This window comes from Vespa mandarinia, chromosome 11 (genome assembly GCF_050613455.1).
Source record: "Vespa mandarinia isolate Hongniang chromosome 11, ASM5061345v1, whole genome shotgun sequence".
Classification (NCBI taxonomy): Eukaryota; Metazoa; Arthropoda; class Insecta; order Hymenoptera; family Vespidae; genus Vespa; species Vespa mandarinia.
The window spans coordinates 4,752,209-4,777,971 of record NC_140820.1 but is presented as its reverse complement, the minus strand read 5'-3'; the positions used below and the strand labels follow the sequence as shown (position 1 = coordinate 4,777,971).

The 25,763-nt window shown below is 25.6% G+C and overlaps 3 protein-coding genes across 11 annotated transcripts; 1 reads left to right on the top strand and 2 right to left on the bottom strand.

Annotated features, from left to right (window-relative positions):
- Positions 1 to 52: 52 nt before the first annotated feature.
- Positions 53 to 18,258, bottom strand: Vps13 (vacuolar protein sorting 13C). Of its 4 annotated transcripts, XM_085660081.1 has the most exons (60): positions 18,118 to 18,258; positions 17,531 to 17,617; positions 17,245 to 17,442; positions 16,913 to 17,145; positions 16,599 to 16,737; positions 16,246 to 16,492; positions 15,923 to 16,157; positions 15,734 to 15,851; positions 15,312 to 15,558; positions 14,922 to 15,176; positions 14,749 to 14,848; positions 14,398 to 14,637; positions 14,143 to 14,323; positions 13,970 to 14,058; positions 13,744 to 13,870; positions 13,432 to 13,664; positions 13,204 to 13,341; positions 12,961 to 13,111; positions 12,627 to 12,844; positions 12,394 to 12,546; positions 12,183 to 12,317; positions 11,932 to 12,104; positions 11,567 to 11,868; positions 11,353 to 11,492; positions 10,913 to 11,201; positions 10,538 to 10,809; positions 10,283 to 10,405; positions 10,095 to 10,197; positions 9,865 to 10,011; positions 9,581 to 9,777; positions 9,369 to 9,506; positions 9,173 to 9,292; positions 8,915 to 9,094; positions 8,655 to 8,831; positions 8,396 to 8,557; positions 8,115 to 8,278; positions 7,917 to 8,037; positions 7,418 to 7,594; positions 6,621 to 6,845; positions 6,332 to 6,547; positions 5,737 to 5,778; positions 5,276 to 5,335; positions 4,493 to 4,696; positions 4,260 to 4,397; positions 4,026 to 4,172; positions 3,795 to 3,943; positions 3,552 to 3,663; positions 3,216 to 3,460; positions 2,960 to 3,122; positions 2,656 to 2,872; positions 2,405 to 2,580; positions 2,203 to 2,322; positions 1,991 to 2,112; positions 1,603 to 1,916; positions 1,397 to 1,518; positions 1,148 to 1,317; positions 955 to 1,069; positions 717 to 848; positions 476 to 643; positions 53 to 392 (listed from the first exon to the last, which is right to left on the bottom strand). In XM_085660081.1, the coding sequence occupies exons 1-60, from the start codon at positions 18,215 to 18,217 to the stop codon at positions 330 to 332; spliced, it is 10,029 nt and encodes a 3,342-aa protein (XP_085516207.1). In that variant the 5' UTR covers positions 18,218 to 18,258; the 3' UTR covers positions 53 to 329. The 4 variants fall into 4 exon arrangements, with proteins under 4 accessions (XP_085516207.1, XP_035721158.2, XP_035721159.2 ...); XM_035865265.2 differs by lacking the exon at positions 7,418 to 7,594 and having other exon boundaries at positions 54 to 392; XM_035865266.2 differs by lacking the exons at positions 5,276 to 5,335; positions 7,418 to 7,594 and having other exon boundaries at positions 54 to 392.
- On the bottom strand, positions 18,199 to 22,531 carry LOC118441207 (uncharacterized). Of its 4 annotated transcripts, none has more exons than XM_085660082.1 (9): positions 22,396 to 22,531; positions 21,495 to 21,581; positions 21,206 to 21,425; positions 20,810 to 21,100; positions 20,492 to 20,685; positions 20,261 to 20,416; positions 19,892 to 20,180; positions 19,648 to 19,776; positions 18,199 to 19,545 (listed from the first exon to the last, which is right to left on the bottom strand). In XM_085660082.1, exons 2-9 carry the CDS (start codon positions 21,563 to 21,565, stop codon positions 19,309 to 19,311), a joined length of 1,587 nt encoding a protein of 528 aa, XP_085516208.1. In that variant the 5' UTR covers positions 21,566 to 21,581; positions 22,396 to 22,531; the 3' UTR covers positions 18,199 to 19,308. The 4 variants fall into 4 exon arrangements, with proteins under 4 accessions (XP_085516208.1, XP_035721180.1, XP_085516209.1 ...); XM_035865287.2 differs by having other exon boundaries at positions 22,270 to 22,409; XM_085660083.1 differs by lacking the exon at positions 22,396 to 22,531 and adding an exon at positions 21,650 to 21,764.
- On the top strand, positions 22,488 to 25,198 carry LOC118441214 (lysophospholipase D GDPD1). Of its 3 annotated transcripts, XM_085660089.1 has the most exons (8): positions 22,488 to 22,633; positions 23,071 to 23,465; positions 23,559 to 23,601; positions 23,789 to 23,970; positions 24,040 to 24,260; positions 24,338 to 24,471; positions 24,545 to 24,662; positions 24,796 to 25,198. In XM_085660089.1, exons 2-8 carry the CDS (start codon positions 23,342 to 23,344, stop codon positions 24,919 to 24,921), a joined length of 948 nt encoding a protein of 315 aa, XP_085516215.1. In that variant the 5' UTR covers positions 22,488 to 22,633; positions 23,071 to 23,341; the 3' UTR covers positions 24,922 to 25,198. The 3 variants fall into 3 exon arrangements, with proteins under 3 accessions (XP_085516215.1, XP_085516216.1, XP_085516214.1); XM_085660090.1 differs by having other exon boundaries at positions 22,523 to 23,465; positions 24,190 to 24,260; XM_085660088.1 differs by having other exon boundaries at positions 22,523 to 23,465.
- Positions 25,199 to 25,763: the final 565 nt, after the last annotated feature.

Here is a 25,763-nt window from a genome sequence, read left to right as displayed (position 1 = left end):
ATATAATATAAAATAAAATATTACTTGACTGATATATTTAATCTATTGAAATTCTATGCATTGGGAATACTAATTTTTTTTTTATATTTATCTCGAAATAATATAGGTTTATATTCTTTACTATAGCTATTTAAAAGCTAATATTTGTCAGTCTTGCAAATATTATTTATAAAAAACTAGTTGAATGTGCATGAAAATTATATAACTTCAGTTGCAAAGCTTAATGCAAATTGAGCATTTAGGCACTCTTAGTTTTGCTTAAGCATAAAGTTTCAAAAGTAATTTGTCAATATATTATGCTCTCTCTTTTTGATTTTCATACTGGTAACTTATTTAAATTCATCCGTTAATCCATATTGATTCATCTGTTCCCATATTTTAGTATAAAGTAACTATAAAAATAATAAGATACATAAATAATTATTTTTTATTATTTAAGTATAAATGCAAAAAAAAAAGAAAAAAAATTTCCAACCTGTTTTATATTGTTATCTGGTATTAAGATTATTTTGGATTGTTCTGTACTACCAAATAAATTGCCCAGTTTCTTTCTTTTTGAGGAATCTTTAATGAAAATCTGTACCCCTTTATCTACTACTTTCGGTAATTCACCAATTTCATGCCATGTATGAGTCCAATCGACCTACAAAGTAAGATTTTGAATAAATAATTTTATAGTAGACAGAGAAATTCTTCGAATTTGATCTAAGAAATACCTTCCAACCACCGAATAAATCACTATGTTCAAGATACGCTATACGTTTATCAGTAAGTAATAGGACATCCTTATTTATATATATATGATAGAAATAAATATCTGTGTTTGCGTATTTTCCTTTTTCAAGTTCCTGTGAAAAAGAAAAAAAAAATACATATATAAATTTCAATAATGTTAAATTTATTATAATATTTTATGTGCCATATTATTATCATAAAATTGTATGAGTTACTTACAATCAGAATTTTATTACCATCTGCTTCATCCCTTATATAAGGTCGAACAAGACTGTCTGGCTGCAGGAATCTCGGTGGACGAACTCTTTTAGCTTCTTCGTTTAATTCAGCCGCACTAAAATATATTTTTATTTTTTAAACTATTTTTATAGATATAAAAAATTACAAAATATAAAAAGAAATATGTTTATACCGTCTAACAGCACCGAAAGATCCACTAGCAAAGTCAACAACGCCAGCAGTTGGTCTAGTTACAAGTCCAACAACTCCTTTTCCAAAACCTTTGAAAAATCCTTCAACGCCTTCTTCTTTAGCACCGGATATAGGTTTCATTACAACACCAGTTACACCATCTACAACTCCCTATATAAACGATTTATTTTAATATATAAGTCATAAAAAAGTATTTCTTGTTAAGTATTAACTTAATTCATAAGCATACCATTATTAAACCTTTTCCACTTCTTGCAAGTCCTTCTTGCAAATTTGCTGGCTGTTTATTCAATTGTTCTTGCCTTTTCCTTTGATAATCTTTGTCAAAAGTTAAAGCAGCTATTCCTTTACCTTTACATATAAAAACATTACGATTATAAATGTACGTATGCATGACTAGTAAATGAAAAAGAATGTTATGTAATCTTCTTGTACCCATAGCTCCTGTAATTTTAGATACAGCTCCTGCCATTCCACCAACAGTATGACCTAACATACTTCTTACACCAAGATATAATCCTTCAGCAAATTCTCCTGGACCTTGTATGGCACCTTGGAAGGGCTCATAAAATAAATCTTCGATACCTTTCATTGTACCTACTACAAGACCATATGGATTACCAATAACATCAAGACCTAACACAAGAACATAAGCTTGTTTAATAGCTTGTCCTACATAATGCGTAGTTGCTTCTGAGATTAATTGCTTATTTGTCATGAAAGTGTAATCTCTTTCGAAGTATGCTAATCTGTGAAATGATTAATTTTTTATTAATTTTTTTTTATCACGTTAAAAAAAAACCTAGGAAATAAAATAACATACTTGAATACGATATCATTAATATCAGTCAGAGTAACTCCAATCCCTTGTAATAATACATTTAATACTTGAGGTAGTGCAGAAGGTCCACTTCCAGTACCAGTCATTGAAAAACTAATATGTATCTAATGGAGAAAAAATAATTATATAATCATAAAAATACGTGTTTAGTATTTTTATACATAATAATATAAATAAAAAATAAGATCACTAACCTTAAGAGGTGAAAAGTGTAATAAGTCGAAGAAATTCTTTTGCTCAGCTGTTGTGATTAGACTAACATGATACATAAGTGGTTCATGTACCAATTTCATATCTGTGCGGAATAATTCGCTCTACGACACAAAAATTAAAAACTTCTTGATACATATTTATTATAGATATAAATAAAACAATTGTTTCAATATAAAATCTTACTTCTTCCGCATCATTCGCTACATTGGCTTCAAAAAAGGCCATAATGGCATTTATAAATACTATATCCACTTTAATATGAAATTCTTGAATAAGTACTTTGAAATAACGAAATTGTTGCACGGTGCTATGTTCTAAAAGACGTTTTACCATGCTAAGTTCAGCAAATGGCTTAGGTACTGTAAAATTAATACAATTTTAGGAATAAACAATCCAATATTATAATAAGAAAAAATACTAAGAACACTTTTCACCTGTACTTTGTGTGATACTTTTAGGTAGAGGAACAGGTGCTAGAATAACTGGAAAAACACAATCTAAAAGTTGATTATCTATCTGTAATCTATTAATTTTTGCATGTAATTGTACTTGATGAGTTGATGTTTTATACTGTAGCCATAAACCAGTTTGGAATGAACGTCGCATGTAACGACGATGTGGTTTTAACATTTCCATATTTAAGTAATCAACCTAAAATTAATTACAGCATAAATATTGGCTATTATGGCAAATAAATATTATAGAATAAAGCTAATTATTAAATTTTTAGATCTCTACCTCCAACTTAGGCTCAAGTAATACTCTATGAGACGGATCCTTCTCAATTTGTAATTCACGTATATATTTTTGGTATCCCTCTTCAATAATATTAATTTCTCTTGCATTAAGACCACGCCATCTACTTCCAGTAGATTTGCACGTTTCCCATATTATACCAGAGCTATAATAAATAATATAATATATCATTATTCAATAATATATCGGTATACCAATATTATTAAAAAATTATAAATATACTTCAAAGAGTATTTACCTAGCTATGCACATGTATAAAAGCTCTGACTTAGTAATATTATTTACAAGTGAAAATCCTATTCCATGAATATTAAGAGTTATCTCTTGTTCAATAGGCTCAAAATCGCCTACTAGTTGACAATCTTCAGCTATTTTCAAATTTGTAGTAAATAGAAGTACTCTTTGTGTACCATTAAGAAACGATACATAATATATATCCTCTTCTGTATTCGAAATAAGTATTTTAAAAGCACCCAAAGTATCCTAAAAAGTGGAACCAAAAAAAATGATTATTTAGAAATAATTTAGAAATTCTAATGGTTTGGTAAATCTTTAATAGAATAATTTAGTTTACCTTTCTTAGATCATCTTCTATTTCTTTATTGTTATCACCTTCCCACATTAATTTTCTTGGACCAGCAGGATTTTCCCAGGTATAAAACATTTTATTAAATGATGCAATAGTTCTGCAAGAAATATAAATGTTTTCTATTTCATACAAATGTTCTTACAATTATGTGATTTACAAATATATGTGATGTTTATTTATTTAATATGTCAGTTAAAAAATTTGTTGCTGAACGAATTTTATACGCACTTTATATTTATAGATCCTTTTTCCCAAAAATTGATTGAATAATGAGTGTGATTTATAATAAGAGCAGGAGCATTGCCAGGACTATAACCTGTCATTGAAATATATATCCCACCTTCATTGATTTGTATATCAACATTAATACCACCGTACTAATAAAAAAATATAATTATTAAATAATTGTTCAATGTTTTAATTATTAATAAGTTATTTTACACAATAATAAACACAAACCTTGTTGTCTAGTTTTAACAGTGTAGTATGGCTATCAGTATAAATGAAAGCTGCTGTTTTTTCAGGATATCCTGCAGCCTTTGCTTTCAAAGTTTTTACTTCTTGTTCTGAACGAGGCCAAAAAGCAGAACATTCTCCAGGTGAAACCTATATATTATAATATATATCAAAAAATATATATGTTATATAATATATATTTTACTTAAGAATAAATTTGTTTTCTTTTTAACATACTACGATAAGTGGATCAGCAGGTCTATCGCCTTCTTGACATTCAATTATAAAATCACTATTATTAATAAGAACATAATAAGGCGTAAATGTAATTTGCTTTGTTAAAGAATTATATGTCAGTTGATTATGTACACCAATCTAAAATATAAAAATTTATTATAAAAATACATATACGTAATTAAATAATATAGGTAACACAAACAACACAATTTTGTAATGAATAAACAATATACCTGATATATCATTCCATTGTATTTGCATGCAACTACTCCCTCACTTCCTGCAACATCAATGGAAAACTTTTCAGACCATTCTCCATCTTCTACCTTCACCATTGCTTTCTTTTTACCAAAAAAGACTTTTGAGCGGAATGAAAATAATATTGGTCCTTTAAAATGTTCTGGATGATATAAAATATTTAAATGATCTTCACCACTCTGAAATGAAAGGAAAGACTACTATAGTTTTCTTCATAATAATGTTTTCATTAAGCAGTGAAATTAAAATTCAAATAAATATATAAAAACACAAGTATTTTTCCAATGATGCTCCTATTTAGTTGCTCATGCATATACAGTACCAAAACATTGCTGCAGATTATGACATTATACTAAACATATATACTCATAATATATTAAACATATATAACACATTATATTTTATCTATGTATGTGTGTTCTTTTAAGTATTCAAAACATATTAATAAATACAAGGAAATAGAAAAACTAAATAAATTTATAGAAGAAATAGAATATAAATAGCTTGTGTATGTATGTATTCATGTATGTATGTATGTGAATGTGTGTGTATAAATATATATATACATATATATCAGCTTAAAAAGCTGTGCATTTGTGATGTTAGAACAACTTTTATATTGGCAAGAAATATCATTAGTAAATATCATTAGTATTGCAGTTTCGTATATGTGATACTATAATTTTGAATTTATGAATATTAGTGCAATTAAATGTTATTTAAACAAATTTAAATAAATTTTGAAACGAAAATATCACCGATTTCCTCTTCCTATACTGTGCACGTGGATGATGAGGTTTCATAGCAGAAATGAGTTTCTGAAATATACCTTTATATATATATATATAAAAACAAATATGTAAAGTGTGCTATTTTTGTATTATTATCTTATAAAGAATAATTATATATTTTCATTTTTAAATTCAAATAAAATTGTTATATAAATGTCACTTAAATGAAACACACTACTACTTTTATTAATTTAATAATATTACTATCACTTTTTAGTGTTTTCTTTGTTTTTAAAAAAATTAAAAAGAATTAAAAATACATATAGCATCATACCAAATGTATATGTTGAGAAGTTTCTACTAATAAATACTTTAATCATAAATAGCACAAAAATTTTACAAGCTTCTAAAATAATATTTTACAAGCTTTCAAGAAAATAATTCTATAAAAAGCATGAAGTTAAAGTGCAATAGTAATAAAGCTCTACCTTAACTGGACTTGAGTGTTCTTTACCACCCTTACTTGACTTCTGTAAAATAATATTCTGAGTTCAATGTCGTAAAATAAATTTAAAGAGACACCTACATGATAAAATATTATAAACAAATACATTAAGTTTAAATAAAAGTATAAATATAAATTTGAATATTAATTTAAAGGATCATGCAAGACATTTTTGTTCAGCAACTTCACACTCCAATAACATTATCCTTTTTGAAACACCCTATAAATTCAATATTTATATTATATAAATTATTACATAAAAAAAAAGCTGTAAAATGTAAATTAAACTTATAGTAATATATATTTTTCACATAGAAAAAAAAAGAAAAGAAAAAAGCCAGCAAGCATAGTTAGTCGGTGAATTTGCTTCAATTTAAAGATTAATAAAAAGATTTGTATAAATATATTTTTTTTTAAATGTTAATACTACGAAACATTCAATCTCTTGATTGAATTGTTGTATGAAATTTTGAGTAGAATTATATTAGGAATAAATAAGTAAAGAATTAGTTATATATAAAAAATATACACCTAAATGATACAATATTTATTAAAAGACAACATGTTTTTACACTTACCCTATAAGATAACATTAATCCAGTTTTATTTAACATCCAAAAAGGACAATAGAGAGCCATTATAATGGAGCCATGTTTATATGATGTATGCATTCCTAAATCCATAACAACTTTTTGTGCACTATCAAACGATTCAAAAGACCAGACTGAAAACTCTGGTGGATTTGCTATTATTTCACCTTTGCATGACCAATTTTTCTCTAGATAATTTGGTAGCTGCAAAATCAAACAATTATGTCACTTTAGCTATACATATAAATTATATATATAATATTAATACTATCTGTACCTTAATAACAATATTTGACTTTGTATAGTCAATTGTTGGAATCTGTAAAGTAGCACTAGCTTCCAAAAGTTTTTCTTCAATAATCCCAGGAAGACAAATAATAATGTCAATTGGCAAAAAATTTTTTAGATATACAGATGGATATAAATGCACATTATAAATAGTGCTTGCCATTGTGTGGCGACTAGTATTTTCAAAATAAACTTGCTCTATTTCTCCTACAACCTGCAAATATTAATATATTATAATACACTTTTATAAACAACATAATATATTTACAATACTTCATATAACAATACTAACTAGACATAAGAATCATGCAAAAAAATACTTGGTAAATATTTAAACCATAGTTTTACAAGCAGCTGATATAAAAATAATAAAATTAAATGATAGTTTTACAATATGATATAATCACTTCGGAATAAATTATATATATGTATATATGTATATATGTATATATGTATATATATATGTGTATATGTAAGGGATATATATAGTATATCCAATTTTCATTTTCAGTGTGATTTTTGAAAATGACACTCACCAAAAACTCTAACTTTTACCTTATCATTTACATACATAATACTCATCTCTTTACTAATCATATTCTCAAAAAAATGATGCAAGTATTTCTAGTTAAAAAATATACAGTTATAAAAAATATTAATCTCTACATTCACAGTTAATAACAAACGATCTAACTAACAAAACAATGCAGGTACACTTCTTATTCTCCATAAAATCATCACTAATATACAAGATTGCAACATATTAACTGAAGAATATGATAGTACCTGAATAGGCGTTTCCACATATTTTGGGTGCTCTGAATTAAAACAATTCAAGCAGAAACGTTTCACGTGATCAATAAAATTACATAATTTGTATTGCCAGTCGATAGCATTTAATAATAAACTGATCGTGTTGTTATTATAGAGAATACTACCAACCACAATCATCACGAAAAACATCTAAAAGTAAAAAATCGCTTCTTGTACAAGCATACGAAGCATTCCAACAAAATTCTCTCAATAAAGTTAAAAATAATTGTACAATATAATATTATCTAATTCATCGCGTATTTCACAATTATATTTGTAGTAATATTATTGACACAACAATATAATATAATATAATAAAATATAATATAATATAATATAATATAGATATTAATTTTAGTTATTGTAAGAAATTATTTACAAAGAAAAGTTTTTCAAAAGTGTAATTAAAAAAAACCATAAAAATTAAAGAATATATATATATATATATATATATATAGATTGTCATAATTACCTGTATATAAAATGGTTCTATTATTTCTTGTTTTGATCTTGCTTCACACTTTAGCAGTTTTGTCATGGAAACATTTTTTTGAAGATCTTTCCAAACAAATGGTTCTATTGAAACCATGTAACTGTAATAGTGGTTTAAATTTAAATCTAATAATAAGAAATTGATAATGCAAATATAGACAATGTAAAATGAACTAACCCATTAACACTGAAGAACAACCAATAAATATTTGTTGGTGTATATACAGCATCCAATGGAAGATTCAATCGATCATCAGGAGCTACCGTGCCTACACATTCAACTTCATTTCCTCGTTTCGTCATATAATATACAGATATAGGTTCGGTGAAATGGTTATGTACCTATAATAATTATCATATATTAAGAAAAAAAACAAAACTGCTATTTTTAATCAAAATTTTCTAATATTAAATGATCTAATAGTATAAATGATTATATTATTTGGCAAAAATAATTACCTGAAGGATACTTCTAAGTGTAACAATAGTGCTTCCTTCATCAACAACAACATCAGAAACAATACCCCATTCTTCTGAGTTATCTTTACGATATTTCAACGAGAAGAATCTTTTATCTGCTCGAAGAACTGGTATTGTCAGTCTATCACAAATTTCTTTGAACTAAAAAATACATTAATATATTTTTATAGGAATATGCATTAAAGACACACAATTTAATGAATATTTATAATGAATATTTAAAAATTATTTGCATTACCGAAACAACAAATTTATTGTCTTCACTATCTTTAACAGAATCAGCTTTTAATTGTTCAAGAAGCTGTGTTTCTATTTTGGTAAACTTTGGTACAAGTTCTATGGATGCTCCAGATTCGAGAATTACTTCGGTATACAAATCTGCTTTATTGCTTGATCTTGAACCACTATCAAATATCTAAAAATTAATGTATTTCATCTATATAAATTGCTGTATTATATAAGAATATAGATGTTGCAATTTATATATACTACTTCTACCTTAAAATGACTAAGTTCTAAGTTTAGTGTCATTGGCAAGCCAGTTTCATTTTTCAATATATATGGTGCTAATTTTTGAGTGGCCATTTTTCCACCAGCTTCAATAGCAGAAGAAAATGCATTACCTAATTGTTTTAATACATCGAGACAAGTTTTGGTCACTGTAATCTCTAGATTTTCCTATATGTAAAAATAAAATAAAATCATTAGATTGATATATTTTACTTTTTAAAAAACTATTATAATCAATTATCTTACAGAAGATGTTACGTCAATGGACATTTTAGCAATTTGATGTAAATCTTCTGGTTCACTCTCTATACTTGGACTGATTGCACTAGCTCCTTTAGAGCTCACTGCTAAATCATTAAATTGTACCTGATAAAAACAAAAATATAATTGAAATATATTTAAAAAAAAAAATCTAAAAATATTAAATTGTGAGCGAATTTACTTTCGTTTTTAATTCCCAAGGAGTTGAAGTACGTTTTCCATTTTGTATTCCTTCCTTTGGTTCTATCAATGGTTCCCATAAAGCTAAACGACTATTATAATATGCCATTATAAGAGAAATTGTACATTCCAAGGACATCTACAAAATATAAATTGTATTTTAGTAAAAATATTTGTTTTTTTAAACTTATATAGGTATATATATAATCATACAGATTTAGTACTCCAATCATTGACATGACTTTGAAATCCAATATGCATCAGAAGCATTGGCAATGTTTTGTTACCAACACCTGCTTCCAATGTCAATAAAATTGTTGGTGCAGAAATAATAGCTAATTCAGGTTTATAAACCGCATTATCATCGCAATCAGGATAAGAAAAATATTCTGATACATCCATCGCAATCTCTATATAAACAAACATTAAAAATGTATTAGAAAGTTTCTATATATAAGATTTTTCATTTTAAATAAAAATTATGAAATGCATTAAACCTGGTTTCAAAAACCAATAATTTTGTTCTTTATATGGAGTAATTTGCCAAAGTCCTTTATAGTTAGGTTCAGGCTTCACCACTTCATTATCTTCCACTTCTGTTTTAGTTACAGTATGAATGACATTGTTCAAAATTTCAATTACACCTATAAAATATTTATTTATTTAATAATGAATAATTAATAATATTAGCATAAATATAATATTAGACATATATGTATGTATATACCTGGTGACACAGAAATGTGAATATCTGTACAACATATATCTATATGAAGACCTTTTCCTTCAGGTGTAGAACCTGCTACACTAATACTACATGGTCTTAAAACCTTTTACATAGATGAAATAAAAAAATATATGTTAAATTTCATATTACATATAATAGAAGATTATAATTATATAATTGTCTCATACCTGATATATCCAATCAGCCCTTTTAGCAGGATTATATATACCAGTTAGAAGAGAAAGATCTTTAATAGAACCTGTTATAACTTGATGTTCACCCATTATGCGCATTTTTAAAAGTAGCTCAGTCTATGAAAATAAAATCTTAATATAATAACAATACATAAATAACAATATATATATATATATATATATATATATATATATATATATATATATATATATTACTAAATAAATAAAGATTATATTTAAATTACAAACATTTAATAATATGCAATTTGAATTTATATCATCCATATCCTCAAGAAGAATGATATCTGGCTTTTCTACATGTAAATTCACAGTTAACATTTGGGTAGTATTTCCTGAAGTTTGAGGTGATCGTTTCTTAGTCACTACTTCATTATAACCCTTTTGTGAAGATTGTGATACATTTTTACTTGACGTAGAAGATTCTATGTTAAAAAAATCTTTTATCTTCATTAGATAATCAAGTGACACAATAATACTGAATGAAAACACTCTGACATCAACTGCAAATTTATATATAAAAGATATTAAATATCAAAAATATAATATATATTATAATTATATATAACGCGTAGTGTATTGCATATGTGTGCATGTAATATTTACCAAATATGTCATTAGGGCCTCGTCTAACTGTTACATCCAACATACTCCTCACACTCTTTGCATCTTTTTCCGAATCATGTGCAGATGAATAGGCTGTTGTCCTTTCCATGAGTCTTGTCAAAGTACTTTCTCTACTAGGCCGAATATCGTCCAAAGTACAATTCATAAGAAGGATAGAAGTTGCTAATAAATCACCAACGAATATTCGTCCTTTAACTGCAAAATGTGTTAAGGAAAACCTTGCCAAACCATTTTCTGGAAGATGTAGAGGTGACGTTTGAGTTTGTAACTGTAATGAAATATAATTCTATAATGTTTGAAGAAAGGAAATTTATCAATATAATAATTTTAATATTAATACAAAATAATAAATTACATTATTAACAATATAATAAATATCATATTAGTTCTGTGACAATTCTGCAAATATATAACTTTACCATTTTGGAACCTCCTGTGAACAAATTAATGACAAGGCTATCCATAATAAATTCAAATTTAATAAACGTATGCACATGTTTTTGCTCTTGAAAAACTGTAACTTCTTCTTCAGTAATAACGTCCACTTTAATTGGTTCTACTGTGAATTTAAATCAAATGAAATATAAATATACAAGAAATAACAAGGTTAAGACATTTATTATAAGCACTTACTAGCTCTTCGCTTATTCTGATGATCTGATAAAGACTTTTTATCATTATGTCCCGAAATTTGTGTAGGTTTAGGCTCTTCCATTGATTCTCCTAAATTTTCTTCTAAAACTTTCATTATGGTTGCATAGTCTTCTTGACTTAATAATAAATTAATTTTATTCAATCGACCAGACATGTCAATATCTGGTATAGAAGTAAACCATGCAGTTGACAAATTGCGTTTCATCAATAGTGTAAAACTAACTGGTTCTAGCAATAGTACTTGGTTCTCAATCGTAAATTCAATTTTGTTTAATCTTATTCTAATAAAAAAATAAAAATATATAAACATTCAAAAGATATAAATTTTGTTTAATGAATTATACCTTAAGAGTTTTAAATTTTGTAATTCAATCTTCATCTCGTCAACTATAGGATATTCCTCAGATTCAGTTTCAACTTCTAATTTTTTAAAAATATTACAAATTGTAAGGTTACCCATATCTAACATTAAACAATGTTCACTTTTTGAATTTCTAGGCACATATATAAGAGGAGCCTAAAATGATATGAAATATATGTGAATTGCATAAGTAAAAATTCGTATTATTTGTGTAATTTTTATCAAAATATATACCTTGATTTTTACATTTAATTCTACTCGCGTTGCACTTTCTTGAACATCCTTAATATTAGTTTTTGCTGCTTCTGCAGCTGCTGCAGATGCTTCTTTAATTGCTTGTTGAGCTGCTTGGAAATTATTGAGAAAATTCTAAAAATATAAAGGTTAGTTTATATATACTTTTACACACACATTATTACCATTATAAGTAATTAAAATCTCTTACCATAACATTTGTAACAAAGACATTTAAAAATATAATACGGTGACAACCCATAATAATTTTAATAGACATATTGTTTTTATCAAATTCATGTGGTTCAATATTATACATTACTGCCTCAATTTTTAAAGATTCTTCACCTTCTACTGATATAATCTATAAGATTAATAAAGACAGAATTTATATAAAAAAGAAAATCAATTTTTCAGTGTAAAATAAAATCTTTATAATCTTACATTTTTATAAATTGATGTAGTATTAAGATCTTTGATGTTAATAGAAGTAAGATTAATATTTGCTTGTGAATATGAAGCCTTCATTATAAAACCAGCAATAATGCCTTCAATAAAAAAAGCACTAATGTCTCTTACATTACTGGTCATTTTCATACTTATAGTGCCAACTTTAGCTTTTATTTTTAAATCTATAAACTCAACCACTCCTCTTTTACGTCCTGCACACAAACAATATAAATTTTTAGAAACAGTAATTCAGTTGGGACTGTTTCCAGATTAAATTTTGATTATCATATAGTTGTAAAGAAAAATTACTAAATAGATAAATACATACGTAAATTTGAAGATTTAAATTTCTGCTTCTGGATTTGATCTCTGACAAATGTAGAAGTTTCTTCTTGTATGAAAGATAAATGAGTTGGCCGAGATGGTAATATATCTTCTTGCACTTTCTCTTTTAAAGCAGACATAGATTGTATCTCATCCTAACAATAAAAGAAAAAATAAAAAAATAAATAAAAATGATTTAAATTAAAAATTACATGCGTTACATTTATTTTTCTATATTTCATATTACTTGTATATATGTCATAAATTTTAAAAAATCGATAAGGGCTTCCTGATGAAATACTACTTCTAATGTTGTAAATTCTAGTTGTAACAATTTTACAACTGATCCATGTCGAGTAGTAAATTCTGGTGATCGTTTATTTACCTATAACAATAAAAAATTTATATGTAAAAATGATATAATAATTATATAATATTTATGAATTTTAATCATAAAATATAAAAATAGACTTACATTGACATACTGGACTATAATAAGATACTCGTCTTTTCCAGTTGACATGGGAGTATTTATCATAAAAATTTCTTCATTATTATGATGCTGTTTCATTTGAGTACCACCAAGTTTTAATAATATTTCTTGATCATAGGAACGTTGCAACATGTCAATTTCTAACTGTAAGATCTCAAATCTTACAAATGGCATGACTGTTTCATCTACTTGTTTGGAGATTGACAAAGTGAATTCTGACAAATATATAAATATTATATATATATTGTTGAAATAGATAAAATAATTATCATATTTATATGAGAAAATGACTACCTTTCATTTCGAATTTCATTTCTAAATCAGTTGTCTGTTTAAGTGGTTTATCTTCCTGCTTCTTTTTACCATTCGAAGAAATTGTAGTCAATTCCTTAAATAGAGATAATTGGGAAACGGATTTGCTCTAAAAAAAAAAAAAAAAAAAAAAATAAAGTACTTAAAATAAGATATAATAGTAATATTGAAAAAAAAAAAACCATATTAATTTTCTCAAGTTTCTTACAAGTGCTGATTTTGTAAGTTGTGTAGAAGTTTCTTCCTCAGGAAATGGAATGCTTTGAGCAATATTAAGAACTTCTAATAAACGTACATCTATAATACAAAATGTTCTATTCTTAGATTTGTCAAAAAGAAATGAACTGACATAAGTTTTGGAAAAAATATTATCATAATAACCTGTTACATTAATAGCAAGAGATGGTAATTGTCCTACTAATCTCATTTTTGGTAATAAAGGATCATCTGTTATTAAACATTTGTGAAATTGAATTTCTAATGTAGTTGGACACAATAATGTCATTGAATTATGTTTCATTAAGGCTTCCCTCCAATTTTCATTTCCCAATGAAACAAGAACCTATAAATATAAGAAAATATAACATTTATATATATATCTACAGCTTATATTAAAGGCAACATAAAAATACATACCTGAAAATTAACTATATTCAGAGCAAATTTGTCATAACTATATTCCCTTAAATGTAATAAAATATCTTCTTCACTTTTACCCATACTAGCAAGCTGTTTAACAGTTGCTTTAGATTTATTACTTTTAGGCTTCTCAAGAGAGTGCATCTTCAAACTACCCAAATTTATTATAAATAATGATTTAGTACTATCATATAATCCGCCATGTGGTATAATTAATTGAGATGCTTGCATGTCCACCTACACATGGAAAAATATCAAATAATTTCTATTTTTGTTTATATCCCATTTAAGAATATCTTCCTTTTTTAATATATATTTAAGAATATATATATATATAAAATATCATACCTGAATATCTAATACTGAATGCTTTTCAATAGCATACTCTAAACCTAAAGCAGACATTTCTTTTAAGCCTTCTAATTGTTCTGCGGCAGCTGCTTGAATTCTATAAAAAATAAAATTCTTTTATGTAAAATATCATGTTATCAAAGAATTCATATAAAAAAGATATAACTCACTGATTTAAAGCTGAAGAATTTTGAACTTTAAACAATTTAACTAATTCTATAATTGTTTGAGCATCATAGACAATATCCACGGATTTTGATTTTACAATAATACGATCGCCACATAATTTGTCAAGAGGATTCTTTTCATAAGAAATAGATAATAAAACATTATCTGCACTTCCATGTTCAGAATTGAAAAGTGAAGGAATATAATCATTTTGTTTTACTCCAAAAAGTTTCATATCACTAATTGATGTCGTTATTCTGTGAAACAAAATAATACTATTTATCATTTTGAAATTAATAATGCAATAATCTTTCTAAATCTTTATATTATTGAAAATGAGGATATTATTTCAGATATTATATGTACTGCATGAATTTTCCTAAGAAACTTACAAAATAGCATTAGCAGAAGGTCGTGACTTAAAACCAGCTTTAACACTATTTAATTGTAAATCCAAGATACTTGGATATTCTTTATCTGTATCTAAAAGAAGTAACTGAAGTCCATGTAAGAAGAAATTAGTATCAATCATTTCATAAGTTTCGGGATAATGAGCTGGTGCAATGTTCTCTTGGTAATCAATTGCACGATACAATTTTTCCTTTTCTTGTGGTGTCATGGCTTCCTCGAATTTACGCACTGAAATAATTAAAAAATTGTATGAATTTTAAATTACTTGTATCATTCTATTTTATAAAAAAAAAACTTATAGAACATTTTATCCATAAAATTGTAATAATAAATAAATAAATTTTTGTAAACAAGAGTTTTCACAATATTTCTTAAAAGAGAAATAAAAAGTAAAAACAATTACTAATAGCTGCAGCAGAATTCAATTCTTGAGTTTCTTCTGTTTGAGGAGAACCCCACAAAAAACCAAACCATCCTCTTTTTGCTTTAAGAGTTTTTTCTTTCTCTGCTAATCTTTCAACCTATTAAAAAATAATAAACTATTAAAAATAATTCAATATACATTCAGTTGAATAATAGATATAATACTTACTTCCATTTCAATTTGTTGTCTGATAATAACTAAATTAAAAAGATCTATCTTTTTTTCATAATTCGTAAGACGTTCTTCAATATCTTTCGTTACTTTCTTATTTGTTAATTTTGTTTGATATACTTGTGCATATTCACGGGACATATCTCTATGTGCTTTCATATGATTCCAATCCCAATTTCTACGATGTCTTCTTACAGTTTCTTCCAATATACAAGTATATGCAAATTTCCACCTATTAATAATAAAATAAGTAATAAGGAGTATACTCTATTTTATATATTAATATAAATAAATTTCCAGGTTGGTTTTTATTAATTTACCATTCTTTATAATGGCCCCTATACGATGTTATATTTGGTCTATATTTTCTATATGGAGCAGCCTTTTGAGCTTGATCCAAACCTTCTCCTAACTGTACTAAAGTTTGGTACTGATGTTTTGTCAATGCTATTCGTAATTTAAGCATTTCCAAATTGAGCCATACTTTTGGAATGGTATAATTACTACCATCTGCTTCAGGTTTTGGATTAAGTTTTAATTTTGCATTAACATTTATTGGACCCAGTACTATAATTGTTAAAAAGAATCATAATAATTATTTATCTACATATTTTTAAGTGATTAAAAAAAAATAAAATACTAATCCTATATAATGCAATAAAATATAACTTACAATATAAATAATCAGTAGGAGTATAATCCATCGTTGCAATACCATCAGAGAATAGTTTTGAAAACATAGAAAGTGGATTTTTACTAAATTGTTCTATGCCAGTATTAAGATATACAGCCAAGCCATCTAGTGTACATAGCTGTAAAAGTATTAACAAATTAAAGTAAATGATAATGACTTCATAAATAATTAAAAATAAATCATGTTAATTCATATAATTATTCCTATATAAATAATACCTAGTTTGAGTAGTTTAAAAATTTCCATTCTTTTTTAACTGTAAAAAATATCAATTAGTTATATCTATCATTTACCTTATAAATTTGCGGAATTGCATACATATCTTTCATGCTATCAGTTGTACTCCAAGTATCTGTACAACTTTCTAAAACAAATTTATTTAATGTAAATCCAAATGAAAATGGATGATCCTTAAATGTAACATGGTCTTCATAACGCACATGAATTCTCTTTATTTCAACATGTATATTTTTTATCATACGAGCAATTAATTTTTCAACCATCGAATCATCTAGCTTTTCGTGTGCTATAAACAAAATAAATATGAATTTTATTATACTTAAATTTATCATTCTTTTTTCTCATATTTAAAAAAAAATATATTATAGATTATTTTAAAATTTACGTTTAGTCTCTGCTAATTGTTTGTTTTTCTCTATTCTTGCAAGCTCAGCCCTTTTGGCTTCTAATTGTTGCTTCGCTTCTTTTTCTGGATCATAAACAACTTGGCTTGAAGGTACAATAAGTACAAATAATTCCTCGACTATCGCATCAACTTGAGCATTCCATATATCTTTATATGGAATTTTTAATATCAATTTACCTAAATATATTATAAACATTGCTTTTTCAATCCTTTTTTCAAATATAATGTATCTTAGCATAAAATACTATCTAATACATTTACAAACCTAATCGACCATATTCTAATCTTATAGGTAAATCCAGTACATCTAATGCTGTTTCTTTTATTAATAAATCCGTTAATACTACATCGCCTGAAATAACAAACATTTATTTAATGACATATTTTATAATACATAAAAATATTAATTAATATAAAGTCATATAATTTCGTAATATTTAAATAATATTTTATAAATTATTATCATAAATAAATTAAATGACAAAAAAAAATAAAAATGTGAAAATGTCTGTTCCACTGAAAATTTTATTAATATAATCGGATCAATAACTTGTTTAGATTAGTTCGAATATTTATAGGCCATTTAAAAATTATCCTGATATAACGTGTGATAAGACGCGCATGGAATTACATCAGAAATAGAAGCTGATGTCACATTCGTCGATTATATTTAATATGATTCCTACATTTAGATATTGCATAAACAAAGGCGCAATAATGTGATGTGATATCGGCTTTTAATTTTTTTTCTCTCTCTTACCGGAAATTACAATTTCACAATTTAAATAAGTATCTGATTTAAAAGACAATATTTGATAAAAGACATATTTAATAATATAAAATCATACTTACCTCCCCATAGACTAAGTTTTAATTGCGTATAATCCAAATTTTGAATATACTCTCCCAAAACTTTATTTAAAAGCTCTGCTATAATTGATTCAAAAACCATATTTGCAATTTATTTACAAACGACAAACATAGAAAGAAAATATATACACTTTATCGAACATTTGTAAACATGTTGTTCGTTTTTCCTCTGATAAATTGATACTGAATATAAATATCTTCAAAGATATGATAAAGTGAACCAAACGACTATACTGCAGTCATAACCTTAAATCTAGACCGTAGATCGATTAACATGTAGAATAGACTAAGCATTTAATAGAATCATTCCCGCCCTTCTGTTTTGTTCTAGGCGAATGACGTTAGGTGTAATTTCCTTTGCATAGTGACGTCACATCAATACGTACAGACGATAGAGATGGCGTTCAATTCCCAACGACACTACAGTCACCTATCAATACGGTAGGAACTATTCCTAAAACTTTGAGCCTTAGATTACATAAGAACTTGGATACTTTAATAGTTACATCAAAAAATCACAGCATTGAATTTCCATGCCATATTCTTCATACGTTCTATAAAAAAATTCATTATTTTTTTAATCTATACCGTAATTTTTCAAATGTAGAGAACTATATAGGACACTATATATATTTGTAAAACGTATATATCATCAGTAAAATTAATTTCATGTTATTAGAAAAATATGTGATCAAAATGAAACGCAATCAATTAGTATAATATTAATTGAAATAATACAATGTATGAATTAGTAAGTATCTAAATTATACTACTTAATATGTGTTTGTCTAGATACTACCTAACTTTACATACATGTATAGCTTACACTTTTTCACAGCTTTATAGCCTTATTTTCTATTAATATAATATATATATATATATATCAGTTTTTATTTAATATAAATTTATATGTACATATATTATTTATTTAAAACATTGTATAAAAAATGAGCTGCATGTATTATATTCTATATATATTGATAATATTTTATATCTTTACTACACAGTAAAAAATTATATACTTAAAAAAAAAGTTGTAAAAAATTTCATACAAAGTATCTTTCATTGTATGTAAATCGTCAAATATTTAATATAAGTATATAAAATATTCAAATGTATAACTCCTTTGGTTCCTACCTTTCTTGCAATGCCATATTTTGCATGTATATATAATTAGTTAGTTCTTGGTTCATTTAGTTCACTATAATTTTCAGGCACTGGATATGGTCCTGGATTACTTAAATCACTGGCTTTTTCTTGCACTTCTTTAAAAGAGGCTTTAATGTTGTCTAATGCTGTACCTAATCCACTCTTAATTTGGTTAAATTCTTGTGTTACCAATAAAAGACGACCCAATAGATAATTTAAGTTCTTATCTACTTCTGTCATACGCTTTGTTATTTCGCTTACCTAGGTATAAAATTAATTATTTTCTCATCCATTCCTTATTTTTTATCTAAATATATCAATTATAATTAAATTAAATAATTTGATATTATTAAATATAATTACTTTATTTTCCATTCCATCCATAGTAGAAGTTGTACCATTAATATAAACTTCATTTTGCTTATGTAATTTGTCTAAAGCTTTCGCACTCTCTGTCATTTGCTGATACATTACATTTATTTGTCTCCAAACCTTTACAAAAAAAAAAAAAAAAAGAAAAAAAAAGAAAAAAAAAAAAAAAGAAAAAAAAAACAGGTTAGATACCTATTTAGAGATCTACTTTATAAAATTGTTTTTATATAGTTACCTGATTCATTTCTTGTTCCATTTTGGTAGTTAAATTTGCTAAAGCACCATTCTGATTGTCCATTATATCATTAGAGATTCCATCGAATCTTGTATTGATTGTATTGTTAATATTTTTACTCTGTGCCTTCACTAAGTCTCCTACTTCCAAAAGAATTTGATGTACGCCATATTCTACTCTTTTTTTTGTATCTAATACATGATCAGCCATTGAAACCATTAATAATTGACCTTTGCTAAGATCATGTAATTCCTTGCTTACATGATTAGAATTATCTGCCATAGCCATCCTAAAATTTCATAAATTACAATTAACAAAGTATTTATATTCTATGAAGATATTTTTCAATTCCATATGTATTTATATTACCTTAATGCTTCAACTGTATCTTTTGACTCTTCTTTACTTTTCATTATTTTATTTTGTATATCAGTACTTTCTTTAATAATGATATCTTTAATTGTGTGTTTAGTTTCTTGTAAAAGTAATTCTGTTTCATTGTGCAATGTCCGAGCTTCATTAACTCTAAATAAAAATAGACATTATAATACTTAATAACTTATTTATTATTGTGTTTATAATTAATAGAAAATAACTTACTGTGGTAATTCATGAATATCTCCTATAGAATTCCTTACCAACTCTTCAATATCTTTCAATGCTTTACTTTGTTCTTTCACTAGTAAAAAGATATTTAATTGTTCGTCTAAATATTTCTTTGGAGATTTAGATGATTCTTTAATAATTTCCATTGAATTTTTAACATTTTTTAAATTATCATTAATATCTTGCAACTATTGGAAGATACAAAATAAGTCAATGTATTATTAGAATAAGCTTTTTAACAAATATACAACATAAAATGAAAGTGTCACAATAGTGGACAGTTTTTTTAAGTCAATTTTACATGATATTTACCTTCATATCCATTGATTGTGCTTTGTTTAACTGATTTGTTACAGTTTCTTTTAATTCCATTGATGTTGATTTTAAAGTAAATTCAAGATCTGTAATGTGTCCTATAAGCAATAATTCTGTATTATTTAATTTGGATAAAATATCAGGATTTATTTCTCTATGATTTAATGATATATCATGAACTTTGGTTATTTTAGTTTCTATATCTGTTAACCATCCTTCTAATTTAACTTCCAAATCTTCCAAAGCATCTGTTGTTTTCTGCATTTGTATACGCTCTCGCTCATCCCTCTAAGCAAAAGTAAAAATAACATTCATAATTATAATTTTATTACTAATCATTCTATGTTATGTAATGTTAATTGTAAAATAAATTGTAATATAAGATAACATTACCTGTGCAATTAATTGTTCAATTCCTGCAAATCGTTCATCTAATTTTGTAAATTGCTGTTTTAATCCATCTATGGCAGATACTCGCTTTGTTAATACAGATATAGCTTTTTTTAATTGCTCTCCTAACTGTCGCTCACGCACTTCATGTCTTTCCAATTTTTCTGTGTTTTCTCGCATCATATGTACCAAACTTAACATAGCATCTTTTATATCCTCATGTCTATAATAATACAAATTTATTATATAAAATATAAATCATAATTCATTTCCAATGAATCAATATACTTACGTGATTTCTCTTGTACTACATAGACTACTACAGAAACAAAGCAAAAATAATAGTAGACTGAAAAACTTCATTATTTTTCTTAAATATCTGAAATAAATATTATTAATATGAATTTACAACTATATAATGTGTCAGAAAATAGATGGCATATATACTTATTAAATATAACTATTTTATCATAAATACTGAATGTATTGATGCAACTTCGAATAAAGAACAGAAATTCTACTCTTGGATAATTAATTCAATATTCAAAGCTAAGATAAGAGTAAGGTCATACATGATGACCTTTCACAAACAAAGAACACTACTATCAAATGTAGTTAATAGCTATAAAGATTATTCCAAATGATAGACAACAAATATAGTTTCCTAGATAAATTTAAATTATAATAATAATTTTATATATAAAATAAAAAGTATTATATCTCATTTCACACTTTCATTTAATTTTCTACTAATTAGAATATAAAAGAATATAAATAAATTTTTACATGACATTACTATTTAAAACATTTTTTGTTTCCTTTTTTTTCTTTTTAACAATAAATAATTACACAAATATTTTAATATACCTAGTCATAAGAAGTATGTAAAAAACAAATTCTTTTCACCGGTATAAGATGTTAATTATCATTAACAATTCGTTACTTATTTTTTATTATAAAATATAATATTAAAAATATATTATATATTATAAGAAATTGTTTATTTTAATTAGAAATCCAATTGAAAAAGACAATTTAATGTTAAACATTCTGATATCCTTTCTTACCTGATACTATATTTTTAGTATCATACTTCTTTTTTTTCTTTTTTTTTTTTGTTAATAAAACCTCTCTAAATGAATCTCTTTACGTATCTATCGATGCAATAACAATACATGTATACGGATACATACCCACGATAAATATAAACTGAATATTTAGAAACAATTGAATACAATGAAATCGGTAATCGACGCGTTTGTTTTAGCTCTTTTAAGACGGTGATAAAGCGCCAGATTATCAATGATGTTCTAACGTAAGAGACTGAATATGCGGCGACATCTAGTTGGATATCAATTTTTTTCAAAGTATACAAGGCACTGACTCGTCGATATATATATATATAGGAACCCCCCACATATCGTTCCGTAGGTCGTATATTTAAATTTTTTTTTCGGATAGAAATAGCCTTTAAATTAAGAGCCATTTCTTAAAATAGTTGTAAATAACCATTGGAATTAAATTAAGAAAAATCTGTATTGAATGTCGATTGTGAACTTGAAATTCCTCTATATGTATTGTACATCCATAAATGTCCCTTCAGCTTATAATATAGGTTAGATTTAGACTTCAAAAAGAAATTATTTTATCTTCCGAGTAAAGTTAAGTTTTATTTTTCTTCTCGCATAATAAGAAGAAAATGAAAATATAAAGTTATTTTATACAGTGTAAGAAAAAGATAAATATATTTGATAAATCTTTCAGATTTTTTTTACGAAAACAGAAATATCAGTGCGCGGGAAACATGCAGTTTATGGATATCTAAAACAAAAGAAAGAAAATTAAAAATTAACAATTTCTTATTTCAGATTATTTTCTCATCTCTATTGTTCGATTTGAAACAGTTTTAAATTAAAATTTTAATAATTAACTATAGGACAAAAAATGTAAATCATGATTTAAAAATTATGTTACAAATTCATACTTTTCTGATGCCACAAATCTCTTGTAACTATTGTTATTGGCTGAAAAACTGACCACCAAGAAACACCAAGTGTGTATCATCTACTACATTGACTCATTACATTATAAATGGTTTCAATTCATATCTAAGATGTGTTGGATGTAAAACAATGAACAATGTTGTTATATACCTTAATCGGAGGTTATGTATTAACATCGATGATACTTTTTAAATATCCAAGATTACTTCATAAAAAGAAAAAAATAAAATTCAATTGTCATCATATTAGTCATAGAGGCGGTACGTTCTATTTACTTATTTACATTCTCTTTTAATTTAATATTACGATGAGTATTACAATACTCCATTTTAATATCATTCTAAAACTTTTAGGAGCAGGAGAAAATTATGAAAATACAATGTCCGCATTTCGACGGTTAGTTCTAATATATTCTTTCAAGGTTATGTTTATATATGAAATAAATGTCATATAATGTGGTAGTTAAACGAACGTATGATGTTATATAATTGTTGCCAATTTTAATTCATTCTGAATTCAAATTGAAAAATGATTGAATCATTTCTGATTGGATATATTAATAATTTAATATATCTAATTGCAGAGCAGTGGCTATTGGTACCGAAATGCTAGAATTAGATTGTCATCTTACTAAAGATGGTAAGGTGGTTGTGTCGCATGATCAAAATCTATTACGTAGTACTGGTACCAATAAAAACATCTCCGAATTAAATTATAAAGAGCTACCACCATTAAAACCACGTCTTCCAATTGATTTTGATCCAGGTATTTTGCTTATTCTTCTAAGAATATTAACAGCTTTGAATGAAATTATTTAAAAATAGTAGTTCACAGACATGGAATTTATCGGTTCTGCAAATGAAGATGAAAGGCGTTTTCCTTTATTAAGAGAAGTATTTGAGGCATTTCCAAATATTCCTATTAATATCGACATTAAGATAAACGATGATGAACTTATAAAGCAAGTTTCTGATTTGATTATAGAATTTAAACGAGAGGAATATACAGTTTGGGGTAATTTTAGTGATGAAATTACACGTAAATGTTACAAAATGGTAAGTAATTATATTAATATCTATATTATCAGTTTAGAAATAGGTATTTTTTAACATTTATTAATATTTCATTGTAGAATCCAAATGTGAATCTATTATTTTCTATGCGACGTGTTACAATGTTATTATTTCTGATGTATACTGGATTGTTACCATTTGTACCATTAAAAGAGACACATTTAGAAATATTTTTACCTTCTATTTACTTACGGTAAGTCAATGTTATATTAAATTAATATAAAATATATACAATACTTCTAGAAAAACACTTTTATGTTCTTAAGACGGAAGAATAGATCAAATCCAACGATCTTATCATTCGAAAAACTAGTTGTACGCACTATCAATGTACTCTTAATGAGACCATGTTTATTTACACATTTAAGAGCACGTGGAATACATGTGAGTAGAGTTGATCAAATTATATTAATTTAATATTACAATTACATATTTTGACGTGATTACTCCATAATGAATTCCATAATGTAACTAGTAATATAAAAAAATAATTAAGAAAATAAAAATACTATAACAGGTATACTTTTGGGTTTTAAACAAAGATGAAGAATTTAAGAAAGCTTTTGATCTTGGAGCAACAGGAGTAATGACAGATTATCCTACAAGATTAAAATTATTTTTGGAGAATTATGCCTTAGAATAATATTATTTGATTTCTAAAGGTTTATGAAATTGATATATTAAAAAATATCTATTTCGTATTAGTGCATTAATATGTATATCTAATTTTATATAAGCAAAAGAAAAGCATTTTCAATTTTTAATTTTATGCACTAATACCAATTTATATATTTAATTATACCTACAGAAACAACTCAAACGCACTTTAAACTGCACAGTATATTTTAAAGCCGTGACAATTTATATAAATTTATAGAGCTATTATAAGGCATTTAGTTTAAAGTAAATTTCTTGCTATTATACAATATTAATATAATACATTTTTTAATGTCTACTGTAATATCTAAAAACAATAAGAAAATTACAAATGTACAGTTTTAGAATGTCATATTATTAAATAGTACATATAAGTTGTACTTTAAGTAATTTATTTCAAAAGCTTTGTCAAGTATTATACAACAAATACGTTACCTTACTTTGTATAAAATTAATAGACATGAATACTTTCTTTTAACAATATTATTTTGTATAAGTTATACATACATATCTTAATATTTGTCAGCAAACATATGATCATATATTTGATTATATTGTTAATAGTATAACTTTTAAATTATTATTGCTATAAGAATTTACAATGTTTCATAAAAGTTCTATTTTCCTAGTTATCATATTGTGTTGAAGACAATTATTTTTTATATTATAAATCACTATCTGAACTCAGCTGGTATGCCTTAAGCAATACAATGGTGTATTGTCTATGATAATGGAATTTATGAAACCGATTTTATAAATAAGCATTGTAATGTATTTCGTCACATTTACCTATTATTATTTATAATAGAAAATGTGAACTTTATAAAT

Excerpts from the sequence above, each read along its gene's own strand:
- Vps13 (XM_085660081.1), bottom strand. The coding sequence starts at position 18,217 with ATGGTTTTTGAATCAATTATAGCAGAGCTTTTAAATAAAGTTTTGGGA. Across the intron at positions 7,595-7,916 it reads TAGAACCATTTTATATACAG|ATGTTTTTCGTGATGATTGT; the intron begins GTAATTATGACA and ends TTTTACTTTTAG. Across the intron at positions 1,917-1,990 it reads ATTAATGATATCGTATTCAA|ATTAGCATACTTCGAAAGAG; the intron begins GTATGTTATTTT and ends ATCATTTCACAG.
- LOC118441214 (XM_085660089.1), top strand. The coding sequence starts at position 23,342 with ATGTTGTTATATACCTTAATCGGAGGTTATGTATTAACATCGATGATA. Across the intron at positions 23,602-23,788 it reads ACAATGTCCGCATTTCGACG|AGCAGTGGCTATTGGTACCG; the intron begins GTTAGTTCTAAT and ends ATCTAATTGCAG. Across the intron at positions 24,472-24,544 it reads TTACCTTCTATTTACTTACG|ACGGAAGAATAGATCAAATC; the intron begins GTAAGTCAATGT and ends TATGTTCTTAAG.
- LOC118441207 (XM_085660082.1), bottom strand. The coding sequence starts at position 21,565 with ATGAAGTTTTTCAGTCTACTATTATTTTTGCTTTGTTTCTGTAGTAGT. Across the intron at positions 21,101-21,205 it reads TTGAACAATTAATTGCACAG|AGGGATGAGCGAGAGCGTAT; the intron begins GTAATGTTATCT and ends ACTTTTGCTTAG. Across the intron at positions 20,417-20,491 it reads GATATTCATGAATTACCACA|AGTTAATGAAGCTCGGACAT; the intron begins GTAAGTTATTTT and ends ATTTTTATTTAG.